The sequence below is a fragment of the Artemia sp. Qi Xiang Cuo genome, chromosome 13 (genome assembly GCF_049724085.1).
Source record: "Artemia sp. Qi Xiang Cuo chromosome 13, ASM4972408v1, whole genome shotgun sequence".
NCBI lineage: Eukaryota > Metazoa > Arthropoda > Branchiopoda > Anostraca > Artemiidae > Artemia > Artemia sp. Qi Xiang Cuo.
The window spans coordinates 68,980,102-68,997,993 of NC_142806.1; the positions used below are offsets into that span (position 1 = coordinate 68,980,102).

The window sequence follows — 17,892 nt, forward strand, 5'->3', positions numbered from 1 at the left end:
CGAAAGAAATTCAAAATGAACTTTGAAAAATCAAGAAAATTTAACTGTGACAAGGTAAACCACAACCAAACACTACTGAAATATTCCAACTCTTGCATTTCAACGAAAGAAATTCAAATGAACTTTGAAAAATCAAGAAAATGTAACTGTGACAAGGTAAACCATAAGCAAACACTACTGAAATATTCCAACTCTTGCTTTTCAACGAAAGAAATTCAAAATGAGCTTTGAAAAATCAAGAAAATTTAACTGTGACAAGGTAAACCACAACCCAACACTTCTGAAATAGTCCAACTCTTGCATTTCAATGAAAGAAATTCAAAATGAACTTTGAAAAATCAAGAAAATGTAACTGTGACAAGGTAAACCACAACCAAACACTACTGAAATATTCCAACTCTTGCATTTAAAAGAAATAAATTCAAAATGAACTTTTAAAAATCAAGAATATTTAAGTGTGGCAATTTAAACCATAACAACCCTCTACTGAAATATTCCAACTCGTGCATTTCAACGAAAGAAATTCAGAATGAACGTTAAAAAACTTAGAGAATGTAACTTTGATCACGAATTCCGCAAGAAGACACTGCTAAAATATTTCAACTCTTGCTTTTAAACGAAAGAAATTCAAATGAACTTTGAAAAATCAAGAAAAAGTAAATGTGACAAGGTAAAGCACAAGCAAACACTACTGAAATATTCCAACTCTTGCTTTTCAACGAAAGAAATTCAAAATGAACTTTGAAAAATCATGAAAATGTAAATATGTCAAGGTAAACCACAACCAAACACCACTGAAATAGTCCAACTCTTGCATTTCAACGAAAGAAATTCAAAATGAACTTTGAAAAATCAAGAAAATGTAACTTTGACAAGGTAAACCACAACCAAACACTACTGAAATATTCCAACTCTTGCATTTCAACGAAAGAAATTCAAAATGAACTTTTAAAAATCAAGAAAATGTAACTGTGACAATGTAAACCACAACCAAACGCTACTGAAATATTCCAACTCTTGCATTTCAACGAAAGAAATTCAAAATGAACTTTGAAAAATCAAGAAAATGTAACTGTGGCAAGGTAAACCACGACCAAACACTACTGAAATATTCCAACTCTTGCATTTCAACGATAGAAATTCAAAATGAACTTTGAAAAATCAAGAAAATGTAACTTTGACAAGGTAAACCACAACCAAACACTACTGAAATATTCCAACTCTTGCATTTAAAAGAAAGAAATTCAAAATGAACTTTGAAAAATCATGAAAATGTAACTGTGACAAGGTAAACCACAACCAAACACTACTGAAATATTCCAACTCTTGCATTTCAACGAAAGAAATTCAAAATGAACTTTGAAAAATCAAGAAAATGTAACTGTGACAAGGTAAACCACAACCAAACACTACTGAAATATTCCAACTCTTGCATTTCAACGAAATAAATTCAAAATGAACTTTGAAAAATCAAGAAAATGTACCTGTGACAAGGTAAACCACAACCAAACACTACTGAAATATTCCAACTCTTGCATTTCAACGAAAGAAATTAAAAATGAACTTTGTAAAATCATGAAAATGTAGCTTTGACAAGGTAAACCACAACCAAACACTACTGAAATATTCCAACTCTTGCATTTCAACGAATGAAATTCTAAATAAACTTTGAAAAATCAGGAAAATGTAACTGTGACAAGGTAAACCATAACCATACACTACTGAAATATTTCCAACTCTTGCATTTCAACGAAAGAAATTCAAAATGAACTTTGAAAAATCATGAAAATGTAACTGTGACAAGGAAAACCACAACCAAACCCTAATGAAATATTCCAGCTCTTTATATTCATTGTAAGAAATTAAAAAAGAAAATATAAGAATAAAGAAAATGTAACTGTGAAAAGGTATACCAAAACCATACACTACTAAAATATTCCAACTCTTGCATTTCAGTGAAAGAAATTCAAAATAAACTTTGAAAAATCAGGAAAATGTAACTGTGACAAGGTAAACCACAACCATACACTACTGGAATATTCCAACTCTTGCATTTCAACGAAAGAAATTCAAAATGAACTTTGGAAAATCAAGAAAATGTAACTGTAACAAGGTAAACCACAACCAAACACTACTGAAATATTCCAACTCTTGCATTTCAACGAAAGAAATTCAAAATGAAATATGAAAAAACAACAAAATGTAACATTTAAAAGGTAAACCACAACCAAACACTACTGAAATATTCCAACTCTTGCATTTCAACGAAAAAAATTCAAAATGAACTTTGAAAAATCAAGAAAATGTAACTGTGACAAGGTAAACCACAACCGAACACTACTGAAATATTCCAACTCTTGCACTTCAACGAAAGAAATTCAAAAGAAAGTTTGAAAAATCAAGAAAATGTAACTGTGACATGGTAAACGACAACCAAACACTACTGAAATATTCCAACTCTTGCATTTCAACGATTGAAATTCAAAATGAATTTGAAAAATCAAGAAAATGTAACTGTGACAAGGTAAACCATAACCAAACACTACTGAAATATTCCAACTCTTGCATTTCAATGAAAGAAATTCAAAATGAACTTTGAAAAATCAGGAAAATGTAACTGTGACAAGGTAAACCACAACCAAACACTACTGAAATATTCCAACTCTTGCATTTCAACGAAAGAAATTCAAAATGAACTTTGCAAAATCAAGAAAATGTAACTGTGACAAGGTAAACCACAACCAAACACTACTGAAATATTCCAACTCTTGCATTTCAATGAAAGAAAATCAAAATGAACTTTGAAAATTCAAGAAAATGTAACTGTGACAAGGTAAACCACAACCAAACACTACTGAAATATTATAACTCTTGCATTTCAACGAATGAAATTCGAAATGAACTTTGAAAAATCAGGAAATGTAACTGTGACAAGGTAAACCACAACCAAACACTACTGAAATATTCCATCTCTTTCAGTTCAATGACAGAAATTAAAAATGAACTTTGAAAAATCAGGAAAATGTAACTGTGACAAGGTAAACCACAACCAAGCACTACTGAAATATTACAACTCTTGCATTTCAACGGAGGAAATTCAAAATGAACCTTAAAAAATCAAGAAAATTTAACTGTGACACGTTACACCACAACCAAACACTACTGAAATATTCCAACTCTTGCATTTCAACGAAGGAAATTCAAAATGAACTTTGAAAAATCAAGAAAATGTAACTGTGACACAGTAAACCACAACCAAACACTACTGAAATATTCCAACTCTTGCATTTCAACGAAAGAAATTCGAAATAAACTTTGAAAAATCAAGAAAATGTAACTGTGACAAGGTAAACCACAATCAAACACTACTGAAATATTCCAACTCTTGCATTTCTACAAAAGAAATTCAAAATGAACTTTGAAAAATCCAGAAAATGTAACTGTGTCAAGGTAAACTACAACAACACACTATTGAAATATTCCAACTCTTGCATTTCAACAAAAGAAATTCAAAATGAACTTTGAAAAATCATGAAAATGTAACTGTGACAAGGTAAACTACAACAACACACTACTGAAATATTCCAACTCTTGCATTTCAACGAAAGAAATTCAAAATGAACTTTGAAAAATCACGAAAATGTAACTGTGACAAGGTAAACCAAACACTACTGAAATATTCCAACTCTTGCATTTCAATGAAATAAATTCAAAATGAACTTTTAACAATCACGAAAATTTAACTGTGACAAGGTAAACCACAACAAAACACTACTGAAATATTCCAACTCTTGCATTTCAACGATAGAAATTCAAAATGAACTTTGAAAAATCAAGAAAATGTAACTGTGACAAGGTAAACCACAACCGAACACTACTGAAACATTCCAAGTCTTGCATTTCAAAGAAGGAAATTCAAAATGAACTTTGAAAAATCAAGAAAATGTAACTGTGACAAGGTAAATCACAACCAAACATTACTTAAATATTCCAACTCTTGCATTTCAACGAAAGAAATTCAAAATGAACTTTGAAAAATCAAGAAAATGTAACTGTGACAAGGTAAACCACAACAAAACACTGCTGAAACATTCCAACTCTTGCATTTCAACGAAGGAAATTCAAAATGAACTTTGAAAAATCAGACCTTTGGAGGTGGGAGGGGCCGGGGGAGGGGGTCGTTCTGTGTCTCAATGCACAAAAAAAGTATAAAAAAATGGGGGAGGGAAGGGGAGGGGAGGAGGGGAGGGGAGGAGGAAGGAGGAGGAGGAGGAGGAGGAGGAGGAGGAGGGGGAGGAGGAGGAGGAGGGGAGGGGAGGGGAGAGGGAGGAGGGGCGGGGCCCTTGGGCCCGGGGGGGGGGGGGTCTGGGGGGACCTTGAGGGCCGGGGGGCCCTTTGGGAGCCCAGTGGACCTTTGAGGACCGGTGGCTTCCTTCGGGGTTGGGGTAGGGGGATTGGAACCCTTTGGGATTGGGTTAGGGGACCTCACAACACTGTTCAATGGAACTTGTGTATTATAACGACCACACTCAAAAATCATCTTTTAAATCATCTTTTAAATCAACGTCTCTAACGGTTTCGCCGAAATAATTCCATAAGCTGTCTAAAACTGTTTCGCCCAAATAATCCCTAAAAGTAATTTCATCGTGTTCCTTTTGTTTGGCATCTCTGTGCTTTCACATTTCAAATTTCTAGCAAACCCTTTCCTACGTTAATCTCTTCATCTCATAAATTTTCCTAGCTAAACTATTAGGGTTTCGTTAGAATATCAATTTATCTCTCCGACTTAAAGCTCCGTGAAGCCGTATTTAAAAATAGAATTTCTATCTCTTTAGACTCCCACATAATTCCAAGATAACAAGTGATGTCATTTATAATTCCTGACACTATAGATTAATGAAGCCCTATTTAAAAATAGAATATTAATTTTTCTCTCTGTCCTAAAGAACGTTTATCCCTCAGACCTAAGATTAAAGAAGCCTTAATGTTTCTTAATTCCCCCTTCGTGAAGCCCTATTTAAAAATAGAATATTAATTTTTCTCTCTGACCTAATGAACGTTTATCCCACAGACCTAAGATTAAAGAAGCCTTAATGTTTCTTAATTCCCCCTTCGTGAAGCAATACATTCCCCCGCCGATTATGTAAAACAATTTCTCAGGTTAGACTAGCCAAACAACAAAGAAGCCATGTTTGTTTCTTAATTCCCCTTCGTGAATCAATAATTCCCCCATCGATTATGTAAATTCGATTACGCAATCAAGTTCTCGGAAATCCACTTCCTCTTCGATTACGCAATCAATTTCTCGGAAATTCACTTCCCCCTCGAGTCCTAGATCAATAACATTGTTCCCGTTAGAATTCAATGCGCATGTGCAACCTTCGTTCCGGAGTTATTACACATAGAAACATCAAATAAATCGACCTTGAAGGAAGAGGTCATTGACCCCATTACGCAAGCATTCTCCCTAGGAGGCTATGCCCTTATTTGGACCATAAACCACGTGGTAATCGTGGGAGTTTTAAAAAAGTGTCCGGATCGGGATTCGAAGGGGTATTGTAATCGTGGGACTCAATAAGGCCATTCTACTCACTAGATAATAGAGTTCGTTTAACATAAAAGTACCAATTAAGTTCAATTATTATTTAATTTAATACTAATGTTAAAAATAATTTAAAAACCAAGCACTAATGCATAAAATTTAATATTTAGCATTATTATATTTTAAACAATGTGCGTTTCGCCCATACGAGTGTAAATTAAAGTAAAAATATAAGTATCAAATGAACATGTAATTATATTTGACAATCAAGACGCGTCAAGAACTTATTATTAACAACAACTCTACTACGAAAAACTCACTGCAGCATACAGCGTTTGACCCCCACCCCTAATTTCTACTTGACTTGTAAAATTTATCAAAAATACTGGTCCTCCTCTTGATCTTGTCTCATTTAATGGTTCAGTTTGTCCGTTTGCATATTTTCCTCTAGGTATTATGAAACTGCTAAAAACATCTTATGTTTTGAACTTATTACACTTGGTATTTTATGCTTAGCTATATATATTGTGTAATTTTGCATCCATCATAAATACTTAACGACTGAAAAGATGCTATTTTCAACTATCTAGAATATAATGGTTATCCCAAGATTTTGATCAAATGGCCTTGGGAGGAGGCTGGATGCCCTCCATTTACTTTTGACTATTTTATTTAAAAAAAGAAGGATGGCCACATAAATGACCGCTCATAGTATATTATAGACTATTAAGAGATGCTTTCGATCAAATAGATTTAAACATATAATGGGACGGATTTAAAAAATGTGTCCCTTTTTTACCATTTAATGCCCCATGTTTTTAGAATATACCTTTGCATGTCATTTTTTTTTTTTGGGGGGGCACATGGGGAATAGGTTTTTTCGACATAAAATGTGTCCAGTTGGGAACCGTGCTTACAACATACCTTTTGATCATAAATACAACTGTTATTCAAAACGCAATTTTTCTTATAGAAAATTTAAATTTATATGCACTATAAGGAGAAATTGATATGATTTTATACTCTAACTAAAAGGTCAAAGTCAAATACTAAAATTAGAAATCCTGTTTAGCGTCCCAATATAAAAAAACTGGTTTTAACCAGAACTTAATTAAACGACTCTTCCAAAATTTTAATGCATGAGAATGCGCCTAATCAGTTTTCTTGTGAATAGATTCAGATTCTCCTTCGTTTATCATGTTTTCTCTACAAGAATATGCCTAACAAATCAAGCTTTTTCAACTGAAAGTAAGGAGCAACATTAACACTGAAAAAAACAGAAATTATTACGAATATAATAGGGGTTGCCCTTCCTTAATACCTCATTCTTTGTGCCTAGGTTTGACGTTTTGTCCAAATTTTTTAACAATGACTCAAGAAACACAAAGGTCATTTATTGAAAACAATGAGCATTTTTTAAAGTTATTAAAACTTTAGCTTAATGAGCGAGGCATTGCGGAAGGATCAACCTCCCTCATATTTGTAATAATTTATGTCCGTTTTAAGTTTTTATGTTGCTCCTTACTTTCAGTTGAAAAAACAGTTTCCAGTTCAGTTGAAAATCAGTTTCTCAGTTTTCCACAAAAAGGCAAATGTAGACGCGCTGTATCTAACCTCTGTTTTCAGGCAGAGGGTTTTAAGCATGTTTTAAGCGAGTTTGACAAACACCGTTTTCCGTATTCAGTAAAATTCAACAACACTTTCATCTATGGGCCCTGAGTCTGTTAGATACAGGTTCTTTATAACTGGAACTTTCCAGAATATTGAGCTACAAGTGAACTACAGTTCTGGAAGACTGGAACGCAGTTTTTCAAAAACATAGTCTAACTAGCCTGTGTCCAACTCCGTGTTGGATATAAGCTGGTTTGTAAACGGAGCTCTGGAAGTCTAAAAATCTCTGTTAACATGCAAGGCCGTATCCAGGGGGGGTTACCCGGTTTGAACCCCCCCCCCCCCCGAAATTTTTGACCGAGTCTAAAATAAGTCGAAAATTAGTAAAATCTAGGTAAAAATAAGTATAATTAGTCGAAAACTGAGTCAAAAATTAGAGACCCCTCCCTCCGAAAAAGTCAAAAATTAGTAACCCCCCCCCTAAAAAAATCCTGGATCCGTTCTTGTTAACATGTCTACAAATGTACGGCTATGTGTAGATTGATTGCCCTCCGTAGATGTAAAAAATACAACACAGACGGCATAATTAATAGAAAAAAGAAAAAGTAGAATCAATCTTTCAAAAAATCTATAAATAAGAATCGTAAAGAACAGTTTCGAAGGCATTTCAACAGTAAACTGCTTCTTATACTTTACATCTCTGTTTTTATAAAATGATCGCCGAATTAACAACTACTTTTACTACTTTTGCAGAATTTTACTGTATAATTAGTCGAAAACTGAGTCAAAAATTAGAGACCCTCCCTCCGAAAAAGTCAAAAATTAGTAAACCCCCCCCCCCTAAAAAAAATCCTGGATCCGCCCTTGTTAACATCTCTGTTTTTATAAAATGATCGCAGAATTAACAACTTCTTTTACTACTTTTGCAGAATTTTACTTGTGCAGAACTTTTGCAGAACTTTAACTACTTTTGCAGAATTTACTACTACTACTAACAACCCACCGCACAACCAAGTTGTCTGAGGCCAAAAACAATCGCTTCAGTAATTCTACTTGAATCTTGGTTCTATTTGAATTTCAGTAGTTAATAATTACGGACTATTTTCAAAAAAGATGGACGACAAACCAACTCATGGAGGGAGCGGAGCAAGCCCTGACATCCCCCCTGTTTCCAAAAACTGGTTTAATATTCTGGCTGGGCCCCATGTAGGGACCGTATTAGATATTAAGCAGATAAGAACAAATACTACACTTTGATCTTAGCTAAAAGGTCGAGAACCGATTATTTAATGAGGGTTCTCAAAGACTTTGTTAGAATAAGAGTAATAAGGTTTGTCGCAAATTTAATTTCTGTTGCAATACTCAAATAACATTCAATAAACGGATCAGTTCGTTTTTGTGTTTTTCTAATAAGCGTAAGACACTTCCCATAAGATCAAAATTTATTTCAAAATTTTATAATAAACAATTTTTCGATGGTTTTTTGTAACTTATTTTATACCCCTCCCTCCATAACAATTTTCTGGACACGGCCCTGGGGGGGGGGGCGAAAAAGTATTCTTTAGAGTCCTGGGAGGGGAATTTCGTTGTCTTTTAAATTTCTTTAACAAATATACGTAAAAACCACAAGCCGGCGTTAATGAATTTAATCAATTTAATCAATTATTTATAAATTTAAATGGGTGCCTAACTAGTAAGGACAAGGAACACATGTTTGATTTTACCATTTGTGCTTTAGTTTACAAGAAATAAGGGGGTTTTCAGTGAGACTTACTGGACAGAAGTGATTGAGTATATTATATATATATATATATATATATATATATATATATATATATATATATATATATATATATATATATATATATATATATTTTCAAACTAAGACAACTCACCCTGGTTGAGCACTTGGCTTTTGTTTTTATTCCACGGGATTCCTGACCACCACAAACCCAAACTGTCATTATAGCTTCATTGTTAGCTTTTCATTTCCAATCGGTGAGAAGATACACAGAGAGATGTTATTTTCCGACCTTTGGAAGCTGGAAGAGTCTGTATGCGAAAAAAGGAAAATGGAGACAAAAAAAAAGTAAAAAGAAAGCAAAAAACTATGTTTTTTTTTTTTAAACTAACACTTTGTGACTTTTCAACGAAAGTCGTAAGGAATTCCATGATAATTTAGAGCTAAGACCCTGTGTTTCAAGAGATAATTAATTTATCCTGTTTTTTTTTTCTTTACTTATCTACTATTCTTATCACTTACGAATTGAAAGCTACAAAATTTTACATTTTGCGCACACAAATTTCTCTACTTATCCTTCAAGAAACTGTTAAAACAGGCGGAAAATACAGTATTTTCACGGCTGTCTGACTTTTTGGGCAAGGGCTTTGCCCAAATAAAATGACTTTAACAATCAATGGTATTACAGATCTTCTGCGCCACAGATGTTTGGCCAATGTTGGGTCAAAATTAATAATTACTTGCCTTGTTTTAATGCATGCTACCATTATTAGCCAATTATGTTCAGGGGCGGATCTAGGATTTTTTTTAGGGGGGGGGGGCAAAATAGGTTGATTAAAAAACAAATTTAGGGGGGGGGTGCAAAAGAGGGTGATTTGACAGACGTACGTATTGGACAAGCTTAATTAACGCAAACTTCAGTTAATTAAGTAATTTACACTACTATAGACCAGCCTAAGAGGGAGATATCCCCTCACCCCCCCTGGATCCATCACCGGTTGTATTCTTCCCGCTCAATGTCAAAAATTCTAAATCTGACCACAGTTGAATTCGATGCTCAAGAAGTGTTTGAATTTTCTCCGCATATGTACGGATGATATTTATAGGGTCGCTTATTATATTAATATCCCGAATGGTCTCAAGTGTACTCAAGTCGTCGTATTATATAAAGGGGGGGACTCGGAATGATCCATTCAAGTTTCCGCCAATATTTTTGTTGTTTGCGATTAACAAAATATTGGGAAGGTGATGCTTTTTCGTCTTAGTAATTTTCTTACTTCTAAAGACATTTTTTTCACGATAATCATTTTGGTCTCCGTGCAAATCATTCGACTAATCATGCTTTGTCAGATCTATTTAATTATTATCAATCGGCCCTAGACTCCTTTTTTATTTCTGTTACTCTGTTTCTACTAATACTAACAGCACACCGTAGAACAAAGACGACAGAGCCATGTTTGCTCCTCCTCCATCCAAATCTACTCAAAGTCTCTTTCTTTACAGCCTCACTGGGAGCTCCAATATTTTTAAATCTTTCTTTATGACTTTGTCATACTGAAAGGATAGGTTAATAAAGTTCGTTAAGGGAGAAATAATGGAAGGAATATTACTTTTGTAGCAATATTACTAAGGCTAGATGAAAAGGAATATTTCAATCCCATAACAATTTTTGTAATTCCTCTATGTCATTGGTTTCAACAACACTGTCTTGAAACAAGGTGGCTCGAGATGAGATCTGAAGTTGTATCAGGAAGGAGAAGAACTAACAGAAAATGCAGTCCTAAATATGAAGTAACTGTATCTTGAACATTCATTTCAGAAGATTCGTTCTTTCACACAAAGTCATTTTATGTGAGGGTTTCTTATGAATAAGACTCTAAATCTTTTAAATTCATTCTATCAAATTACCTTAAGCTTAATTTGTGTCAATAATTAATTTATAATTAAGCTTAATGTATAAAATTACTTAAGCATAATTTATAAGATTACATTTAAACTTCTTCAATAAAATTAGACTTAAAACACTTTCAGTAGTCATTTTGGCAATACATCTATTCTGAAGAATTGCATTTCCTATGCAAGCCTTGTTAAAATTTCACAAAATTCCCATCAGGTTTAAAAATTGTGTTTATTGGCTTACGAACAAATTTCCATTCGTACGCTATTAAATTTTCAGCAAGCTCGTGTTCCACACCACAATTAAATGACATTACGATCCCTTAATGTCAAGCCCCTACACAAAAAATAAATTTTAATAAAAAACACCGGTCATTGACAGAGAGACCCCTAACCAGGAATTATTTTGATATTGGACCCCCCCCCCTCTACAGTTTTGTAAGACTATTTATAAATTATTGACGATTCACTTGGGCAACTTTCTATGTGTTTTTAATTTTTTGTTTAACCCATGGAAATGTACCTCCCCCTCCCCGAGGCCCCAAACAAAAATACCGGGTACATATGGATTGGCGGAAAGACATATATATATAATTTCTAACATTTGGGCAATTTCTGACTCAGGTAAATACTTTTACTTAATTCAATGAGTATTGATTTCTTTAGGACAGGGAAGATGGTCTAATCGTAATTACGCTGTTAAGACAAAGGGAAATTCTTAATAACACACATGAATCAGCTAGAAATGGCAATTTTTTCCCATGAGCCAATTTAAAAAAAAAAAAAAATTTTAATCTTGGTTACCTCGGACTATTTTGAGCTCTTTTAGGGGTTATTAATGCAGTTTGGCCCAGAATCCATTATTGGATTATAAAATAGTAGGCTATAAAGAAAAAAATATAAAGAGATAGCTCCACCTTTATCCTAGCTAAATTATGTTATAATAATTTGTCTTTGAATAAACTGTCTTTCAAGCATGAATTTGTTCAAATATTCAGCCTGTTTATTATATCAATATTTAGTCCTGCCGACAGTTTAACGTGTCTTTGTCTGGTAATTCTACTATAAGTCAAATGATAACGTCTTTGCACTTTATCTAGTCAAAGCTAGTAAACGATCAATGAAATGAATCAGTAGTCATATTCTTTTTTACACCGTACAGACCCGTTAAGCAAGCTGAGATATATTTAAGCTGTGGCCTGGATTCAGAGTTACCTTCTTTCTTGACTCACCAGCTTTAAAAAAATTGTTTAACTAACTTAAAGGAAGTCAGGGTTGCCACCACATCAAAAATAAAATCCCGATTTTTCAACTAAGAAAATCCTAGAAAATCCTAAAATACGGTTTTCACACTGTGGAAAATAGAGTTGCGCAGTGATAACATAAAAACCAAAACATGCAATTTAAAGTACTGTCAAACGTGGTTTCTAGTTGTAACTAAAACTGATTGTCAACATTCCTAGTATTATTTCTTTGAAAACGTTCTGGTGGATTAGTAAGATCTACGACAAATATTTTAGGCCAAAGCAATTCACCAAAGTTCTGAGATAACGTTTTGACACATCCACGTTTCATCGTTATTTGAATTTTCCACCCAAAAATTGAAGTCTATATTCAAATGTATTCACCTTCCAATCCCCTCACAAATATAATTCTGGTACTGTCACCAGCATAATATTTTCATTCTGCGTAATACTTGAAACTGCAGTTTTAGGATCTTTTGACGGTCTTTCAAAGTTGTTAGTTAGGCGAAAGAAATTTTACAAAAAATATATTCTGCTCAAATAAGGCATAGACTTGTAAATTTGTTTATATATCTAGACCTACTTTCAAAACTTATACTTCTTAAACAATTAGTAACCCTGTATGAAGGCCAATTCTAGAGATAGAAACAAAAAAATTTTAGGAAAATGTGCTATCATCGCATTTCTTCTTAAGAAATACACCAAAATACAATGTTTGTGCCGTAAAAATTGCACCCCCCCCCCCCAAGGGCGTCGTTTGGGAGGGGCAAGGGGAGGGGCATTTTCCCCTCCAATAATTTGGAGAAAAATCTACTATATAGACCATGCTACTTGAATATCCGGATCCTGACCCCTCTTGCCCCCCCTAATGAAAATGCTGTAGATTTGCTCCTGCACCCCCCCCCCCCCCCTGACTCCTCCTAATGAGAAAAAATTTAGCTATAGACTATATATAAGATCAGGGAATAGGAGATTTACCGGAAGTAATCCAACAAATATTATTCATAAAAATTTACATACTGCTTAAAGAAAAAATTTGGTTATTAGGATCATATTGTTTTCCTTTTGAGGTTTTTTACTATTTTATGACTTAAACCTCACGAACTGCTGGTTAATATGTTAGTGTGTTAATATGTTAATATCAAATAATGTTAGTGTGAGGAAATAGTTTAAGTAACTTTTGCAGGATTTGTAGCCTATATCTATCATATCCTGGCATTAAATGGGCTGATATAAAAAATGTGGCTGCAATAATTACTATATTTAGAACATGGACGGCCGCAGGCGTGGTGGGAAGGGTTGGGGTTAATCGGTGACTATATTGTAATTATGAGGTAACCAAAAGAAAAGTAAGCAAAGTATAAATAAACAATGAAAAAAGTATGTTCTAAAGGAGTATTTTCCGCAGGGAGGGAGGGGGGGGGGTGGTTTGTTCCGCAGGGGGATTCTCCATCGTATTTTTATATACATCAATAAAACTAGTGTATACTAGCCAACTGATGATATTTCCCTATGTTTTTAGGATTATAGAAAACTGGTGGTTTACTGAAAACACAAAACAATATAAGAGTTTTGGTAGGGTAAAAGTAAATGTCTTACGTACACTTTTAATAGTATGAAAATAAAAAATTTTCGGATTGTTGATTATTTTTTTTTTTTTGTTTAATTTGGCACCGCCTATGCACAATGAGCTCAGTCCAATGATTGACTGTCGTTTGGGATCAGAAATGATACTTTATGATAATTTTTCAGATAAGTTAGAAACGAACCAATCTTGATAGCACTAGTACTACATACTTGCTTTAGAATTGGTGTGATAAGTCAAAATTACATAACTGATAATTTTAATTGTATACTTAAAGCACAGTTTATAGAATTATCCAGTAAGTTTATCGCAGATCATTTCTGGTCTTCATTCTCGGTGCGAACAAAAAGCTCCTCCCACTTATTTCTGCATTAGCGCATTAGTATGTTTTCGTAAATCACTGAGAAATGGTTACCAAGTGCATTATTCGTAATTGCGAAAGCAGAAAAAAAACTTGGTGAGCCAGCCAAGTGGTTTGCAAGTGTCCCATCTCACAGGTATGAATTAATTTATATACAAATTATGACTTAATCTATTATTTACATACAGTGGACTCAACTGATCGGCCTATGTAGGATTCTATAAAAAAGGGGGCGGGAGGGTTGATGAAATTTGTGAAAATAAGGAATTTTTTCTTCTTCTAATAACTGGTGGAATAGGGGTAATGGTTTCAGGGGCGGAGCCAGGATATTTTTTAGGGGGGGGGCGCAGAAGAGGTTGATCTGACAAACTTACGTTATGAGCAAGTTTAATTAATGCAAACTTGCGTTAATTAGGTAAATTACACTACTTTAGACTACTTTAGGGGGGCACCCCTCGCCCCCCCCCCTCTGGTTCCGCCACTAGATGGTTTATCATTTTTTTTTCACGTCGTGATGTTTATTTTATACGATATTAATTTTCTAGATAAGACTACTTTCGTTTTCAATCAATGTTTTCATATGGAATGGGCAGACCTTTCCTGAAATTTAAACAATAAACACCTCTGTTTGAAAATCTTTGCATTTTGTGAATTTAGATAGCAATAAGGGTTCCTGATTGAGACCAATTTCAGGACTTGGATTCTAATTATTGGTTGCTGGGGTAAAAGTTGCCACAATAGCCCTATCCAAGAGAATACCAAACGTCTGTTAAGAAGTGTTTTTCGTAAAATTCTTAGGGAACTTTCAGAAAATTTTATTTCTACTGATCTTAAATTTAATATGGCCTTTACTTTTCTTTAAAAAAAACTTTCTTTTTCGTAAATAGTATATATATATAAGTATATATATATATATATATATATATATATATATATATATATATATATATATATATATATATATATATATATATATATATATATATATATATATATATATATATATATATATATATATATATATATATATATATATATATATATATATATATATATATATATATATATATATATATATATATATATATATATATATCGACACGTACAAACAGCTATCTCTTTGATCTGCCATCAGCGGTAATTACCTAATACGTATTTTATAAACTTTCTAAAATGCCTTTGAAACTAATCGAGACTTGAAATATATGAAATTCCTATAAACATCTGAATAATATATATATATATATATATATATATATATATATATATATATATATATATATATATATATATATATATATATATATATATATATATATATATATATATATATATATATATATAGCGTATGTTTTTGTTTATATTTTTGAATTTTTTGGGGGGGGGTTTATATTTTTGTGTTTTGACTATTTTATGTTTTTATGTTGTGTATTTTGTTGTGTGTGTGTGTGGGTTGTGTGTGTGTATATGTGTGTGTGTGTGTGTGTGTGTGTGTGTGTGTGTGTGTGTGTGTGTGTGTGTGTGTGTGTGTGTGTGTATATATATATATATATATATATATATATATATATATATATATATATATATATTTATATCGACGCGTACAAACAGCTCCTCTCATTTGATCTGCCATCAGCGGTCCAATTACCCTGGAACACGTATTTTGGCAGAAACTTTCTCAAAATGCCTTTGAAACCAACTTGAGACTTCGAAACCTATTTTTAATTCCTAAAAACATCTAATAATAACATTACACTACTAACTACCGGTTTTCATGTATGTATTGGAATAAATTAATTTAAAATTAGTTTCTTCAAAATTAGTGTTCCAACGTTGAAGCCAAGTTTCGCTTCCAAGAGAAATCTGACTTGTGTACCCGTGAAAAGATCTGACTTCGCTTATGTTTATATCTGCAAAAACGATCTCCGGAGCACTCGCACCCCGGTCCGGGTTTTTATAATGGGTGAGATAGAGAATGATCATACTGCTAATTATATAAACTGTGCTCTGGAGGCACAGGTGGATCTAAGGTCTAAAGTAAGGCTAAAACAGGACAATAGAAAAATAAATGACAAAACTACTTCATAACTCATTCGCGTTTAAGTTAGTCCGTAGAAAAGTCCTTTAAAAATATCAGTAGGAGCTCAGAAGAAGGACATATTAAGCAGCACGATTTCGTTTGTTTATATTCTAATTGGTTAAGACGAGTAACATAACCCAGTTCGCTGCAACAGCGGTGAAATATTGTAAGTATTTTGAAGCTGTAAAGTACTTAAAACTGCTCTGGAGGAAGATTGAGAAACCTAGCTAAAAGCATACTATGGCACCATAGTAACCAAAAACTAAAAAAGGCGTTTTAATAAAAAAAAACAACCTGCTGGTGAGAAAGAGTTGCCATTTGTAGCTGATTGATGAATTGTGACTATTATCTCGATTAGTCTTAATTGTAAAAAGTTATTTCGAAATAACAGCTTTCTGTTCATAATTATAATCATATTTTTCTGTATATAAATTATAATGCTAAATTCTTTAAAAATAGCAATTCAAAATGCTCAGTTACTTAGTAATTAGGATAAAAATGCATCCAATTTAAGTTAGTATTGTAGTATACTTATAACTGCTTTATGGGAAGTTTCCTTACCAAGTATTTTGACAGCAAATAAGACAACTCCAATTAAATATGTCAATTTCATCTTGGTTAAAAGTTGACTGACGATCGACAAATTTTTATTTGTAATAAAATAACCTTATCACATGTGGTTACTTCCAATGTACTTATTGGAAACAGTTGTGTTTGATTTGAGAATCTCATATAAATATTAAATGAACATGGAGTGACCTTTCCATGTACTGAAGCAATGTGAAATCGCTCATGGTTATATGCAATAAGTAATGAAGGACCTTTGGCAAAGATTCTTTGGCAAAGAATCTGAAACGCCTCCCTACTTCAAGAGCATAAAATCTATGTGCTGATTCCAATAGTGTAAATGGTTGCAGCAATAGCCGCAGCGTAGCAAAGAGTAAACCTTCACCTTCAGTAACCAAAAGTTTAAAAAAGGTTTTGAAAAAGAAACTATCTTGTGGGGAAAAAATTTCATTAATACTGATTTAGGAGTGATACTGATTTAGGATTCCGAATACTGGGACAAACAGGTCCGCATTTCAATTCCAGTCTAGCCTATAAATGCCAGTATTACCTACAACATCATATTACTGTGTCAGTTTTTTTTTAGGTTGAAAAAAAATTAACGAAAGTGAACCTTTTTATAAATCTCTTTTCTCCACTCTATTTTTTTATATTGATTAAATATTAATTTTCTATCACTAAAACAAGATTTATGACTCTAAGCAGAATAAGTCAAAAAAATGAAATTTTCTAAGAAAATACAATTTTCTCGGAGAATTATTCAGTCAATATGTAAAATTATCCTCACCAAATGAAAAATCTTCTTTTGGGGCGTCAGATTGTTTTTTGTTTTTTTCAAAAAAACTTTAAAATCTACCAGAGGAAAAAAACAATAGTTGCTTCATAAATCAACTACTTCCAAAGCAATTGTTCCTGACTGGTTTCTTTATTATAAATTTCTAGTAATTTTACATCTTTGAGTAATTAAAAAATCAGAAAATGAAATTGTTTCAGAATAACCTACGTTCTTTCCAGTGCCTAGAGAAGATATAATAATCCTGGGAAATCTGGCTCCCCCTCCATGGAAAATTCCCTTCCCAAGAATATTCTTCCATGGTGAGATCCTCCTACGTAACCCTCCGGACCCCCCACCCACTAGAAAAATCCCCTGAAAACGTCTGTATACTTCCCAATAACCAATACTATATGCAAGCAATGGGCAAAGTTCATAGCTTGCAGCCCTTTGCCTGCGTTGGGTCATCTTCAAAGACATAGTTATTAGATTT

At 33.2% G+C, this 17,892-nt stretch overlaps 1 protein-coding gene and 1 non-coding gene across 2 annotated transcripts in view; both read right to left on the reverse strand.

Annotated features, from left to right (window-relative positions):
* LOC148945588 (sphingomyelin phosphodiesterase-like) overlaps positions 1–16,814 on the reverse strand; it is a 262,982-nt gene extending 246,168 nt beyond the window's left edge. Inside the window, exon 1 of the mRNA XM_089098860.1 lies at positions 16,622–16,814. Coding sequence (XP_088954986.1) covers positions 16,622–16,673 — 52 coding nt within the window. The 5' untranslated portion in view covers positions 16,674–16,814. The remainder of the gene's footprint in view (positions 1–16,621) is intronic.
* On the reverse strand, positions 8,242–8,436 carry LOC148945590 (U2 spliceosomal RNA). The gene has a single exon (XR_016142783.1). It is a non-coding gene; the product is annotated as a U2 spliceosomal RNA (small nuclear RNA).
* Positions 16,815–17,892: the final 1,078 nt, after the last annotated feature.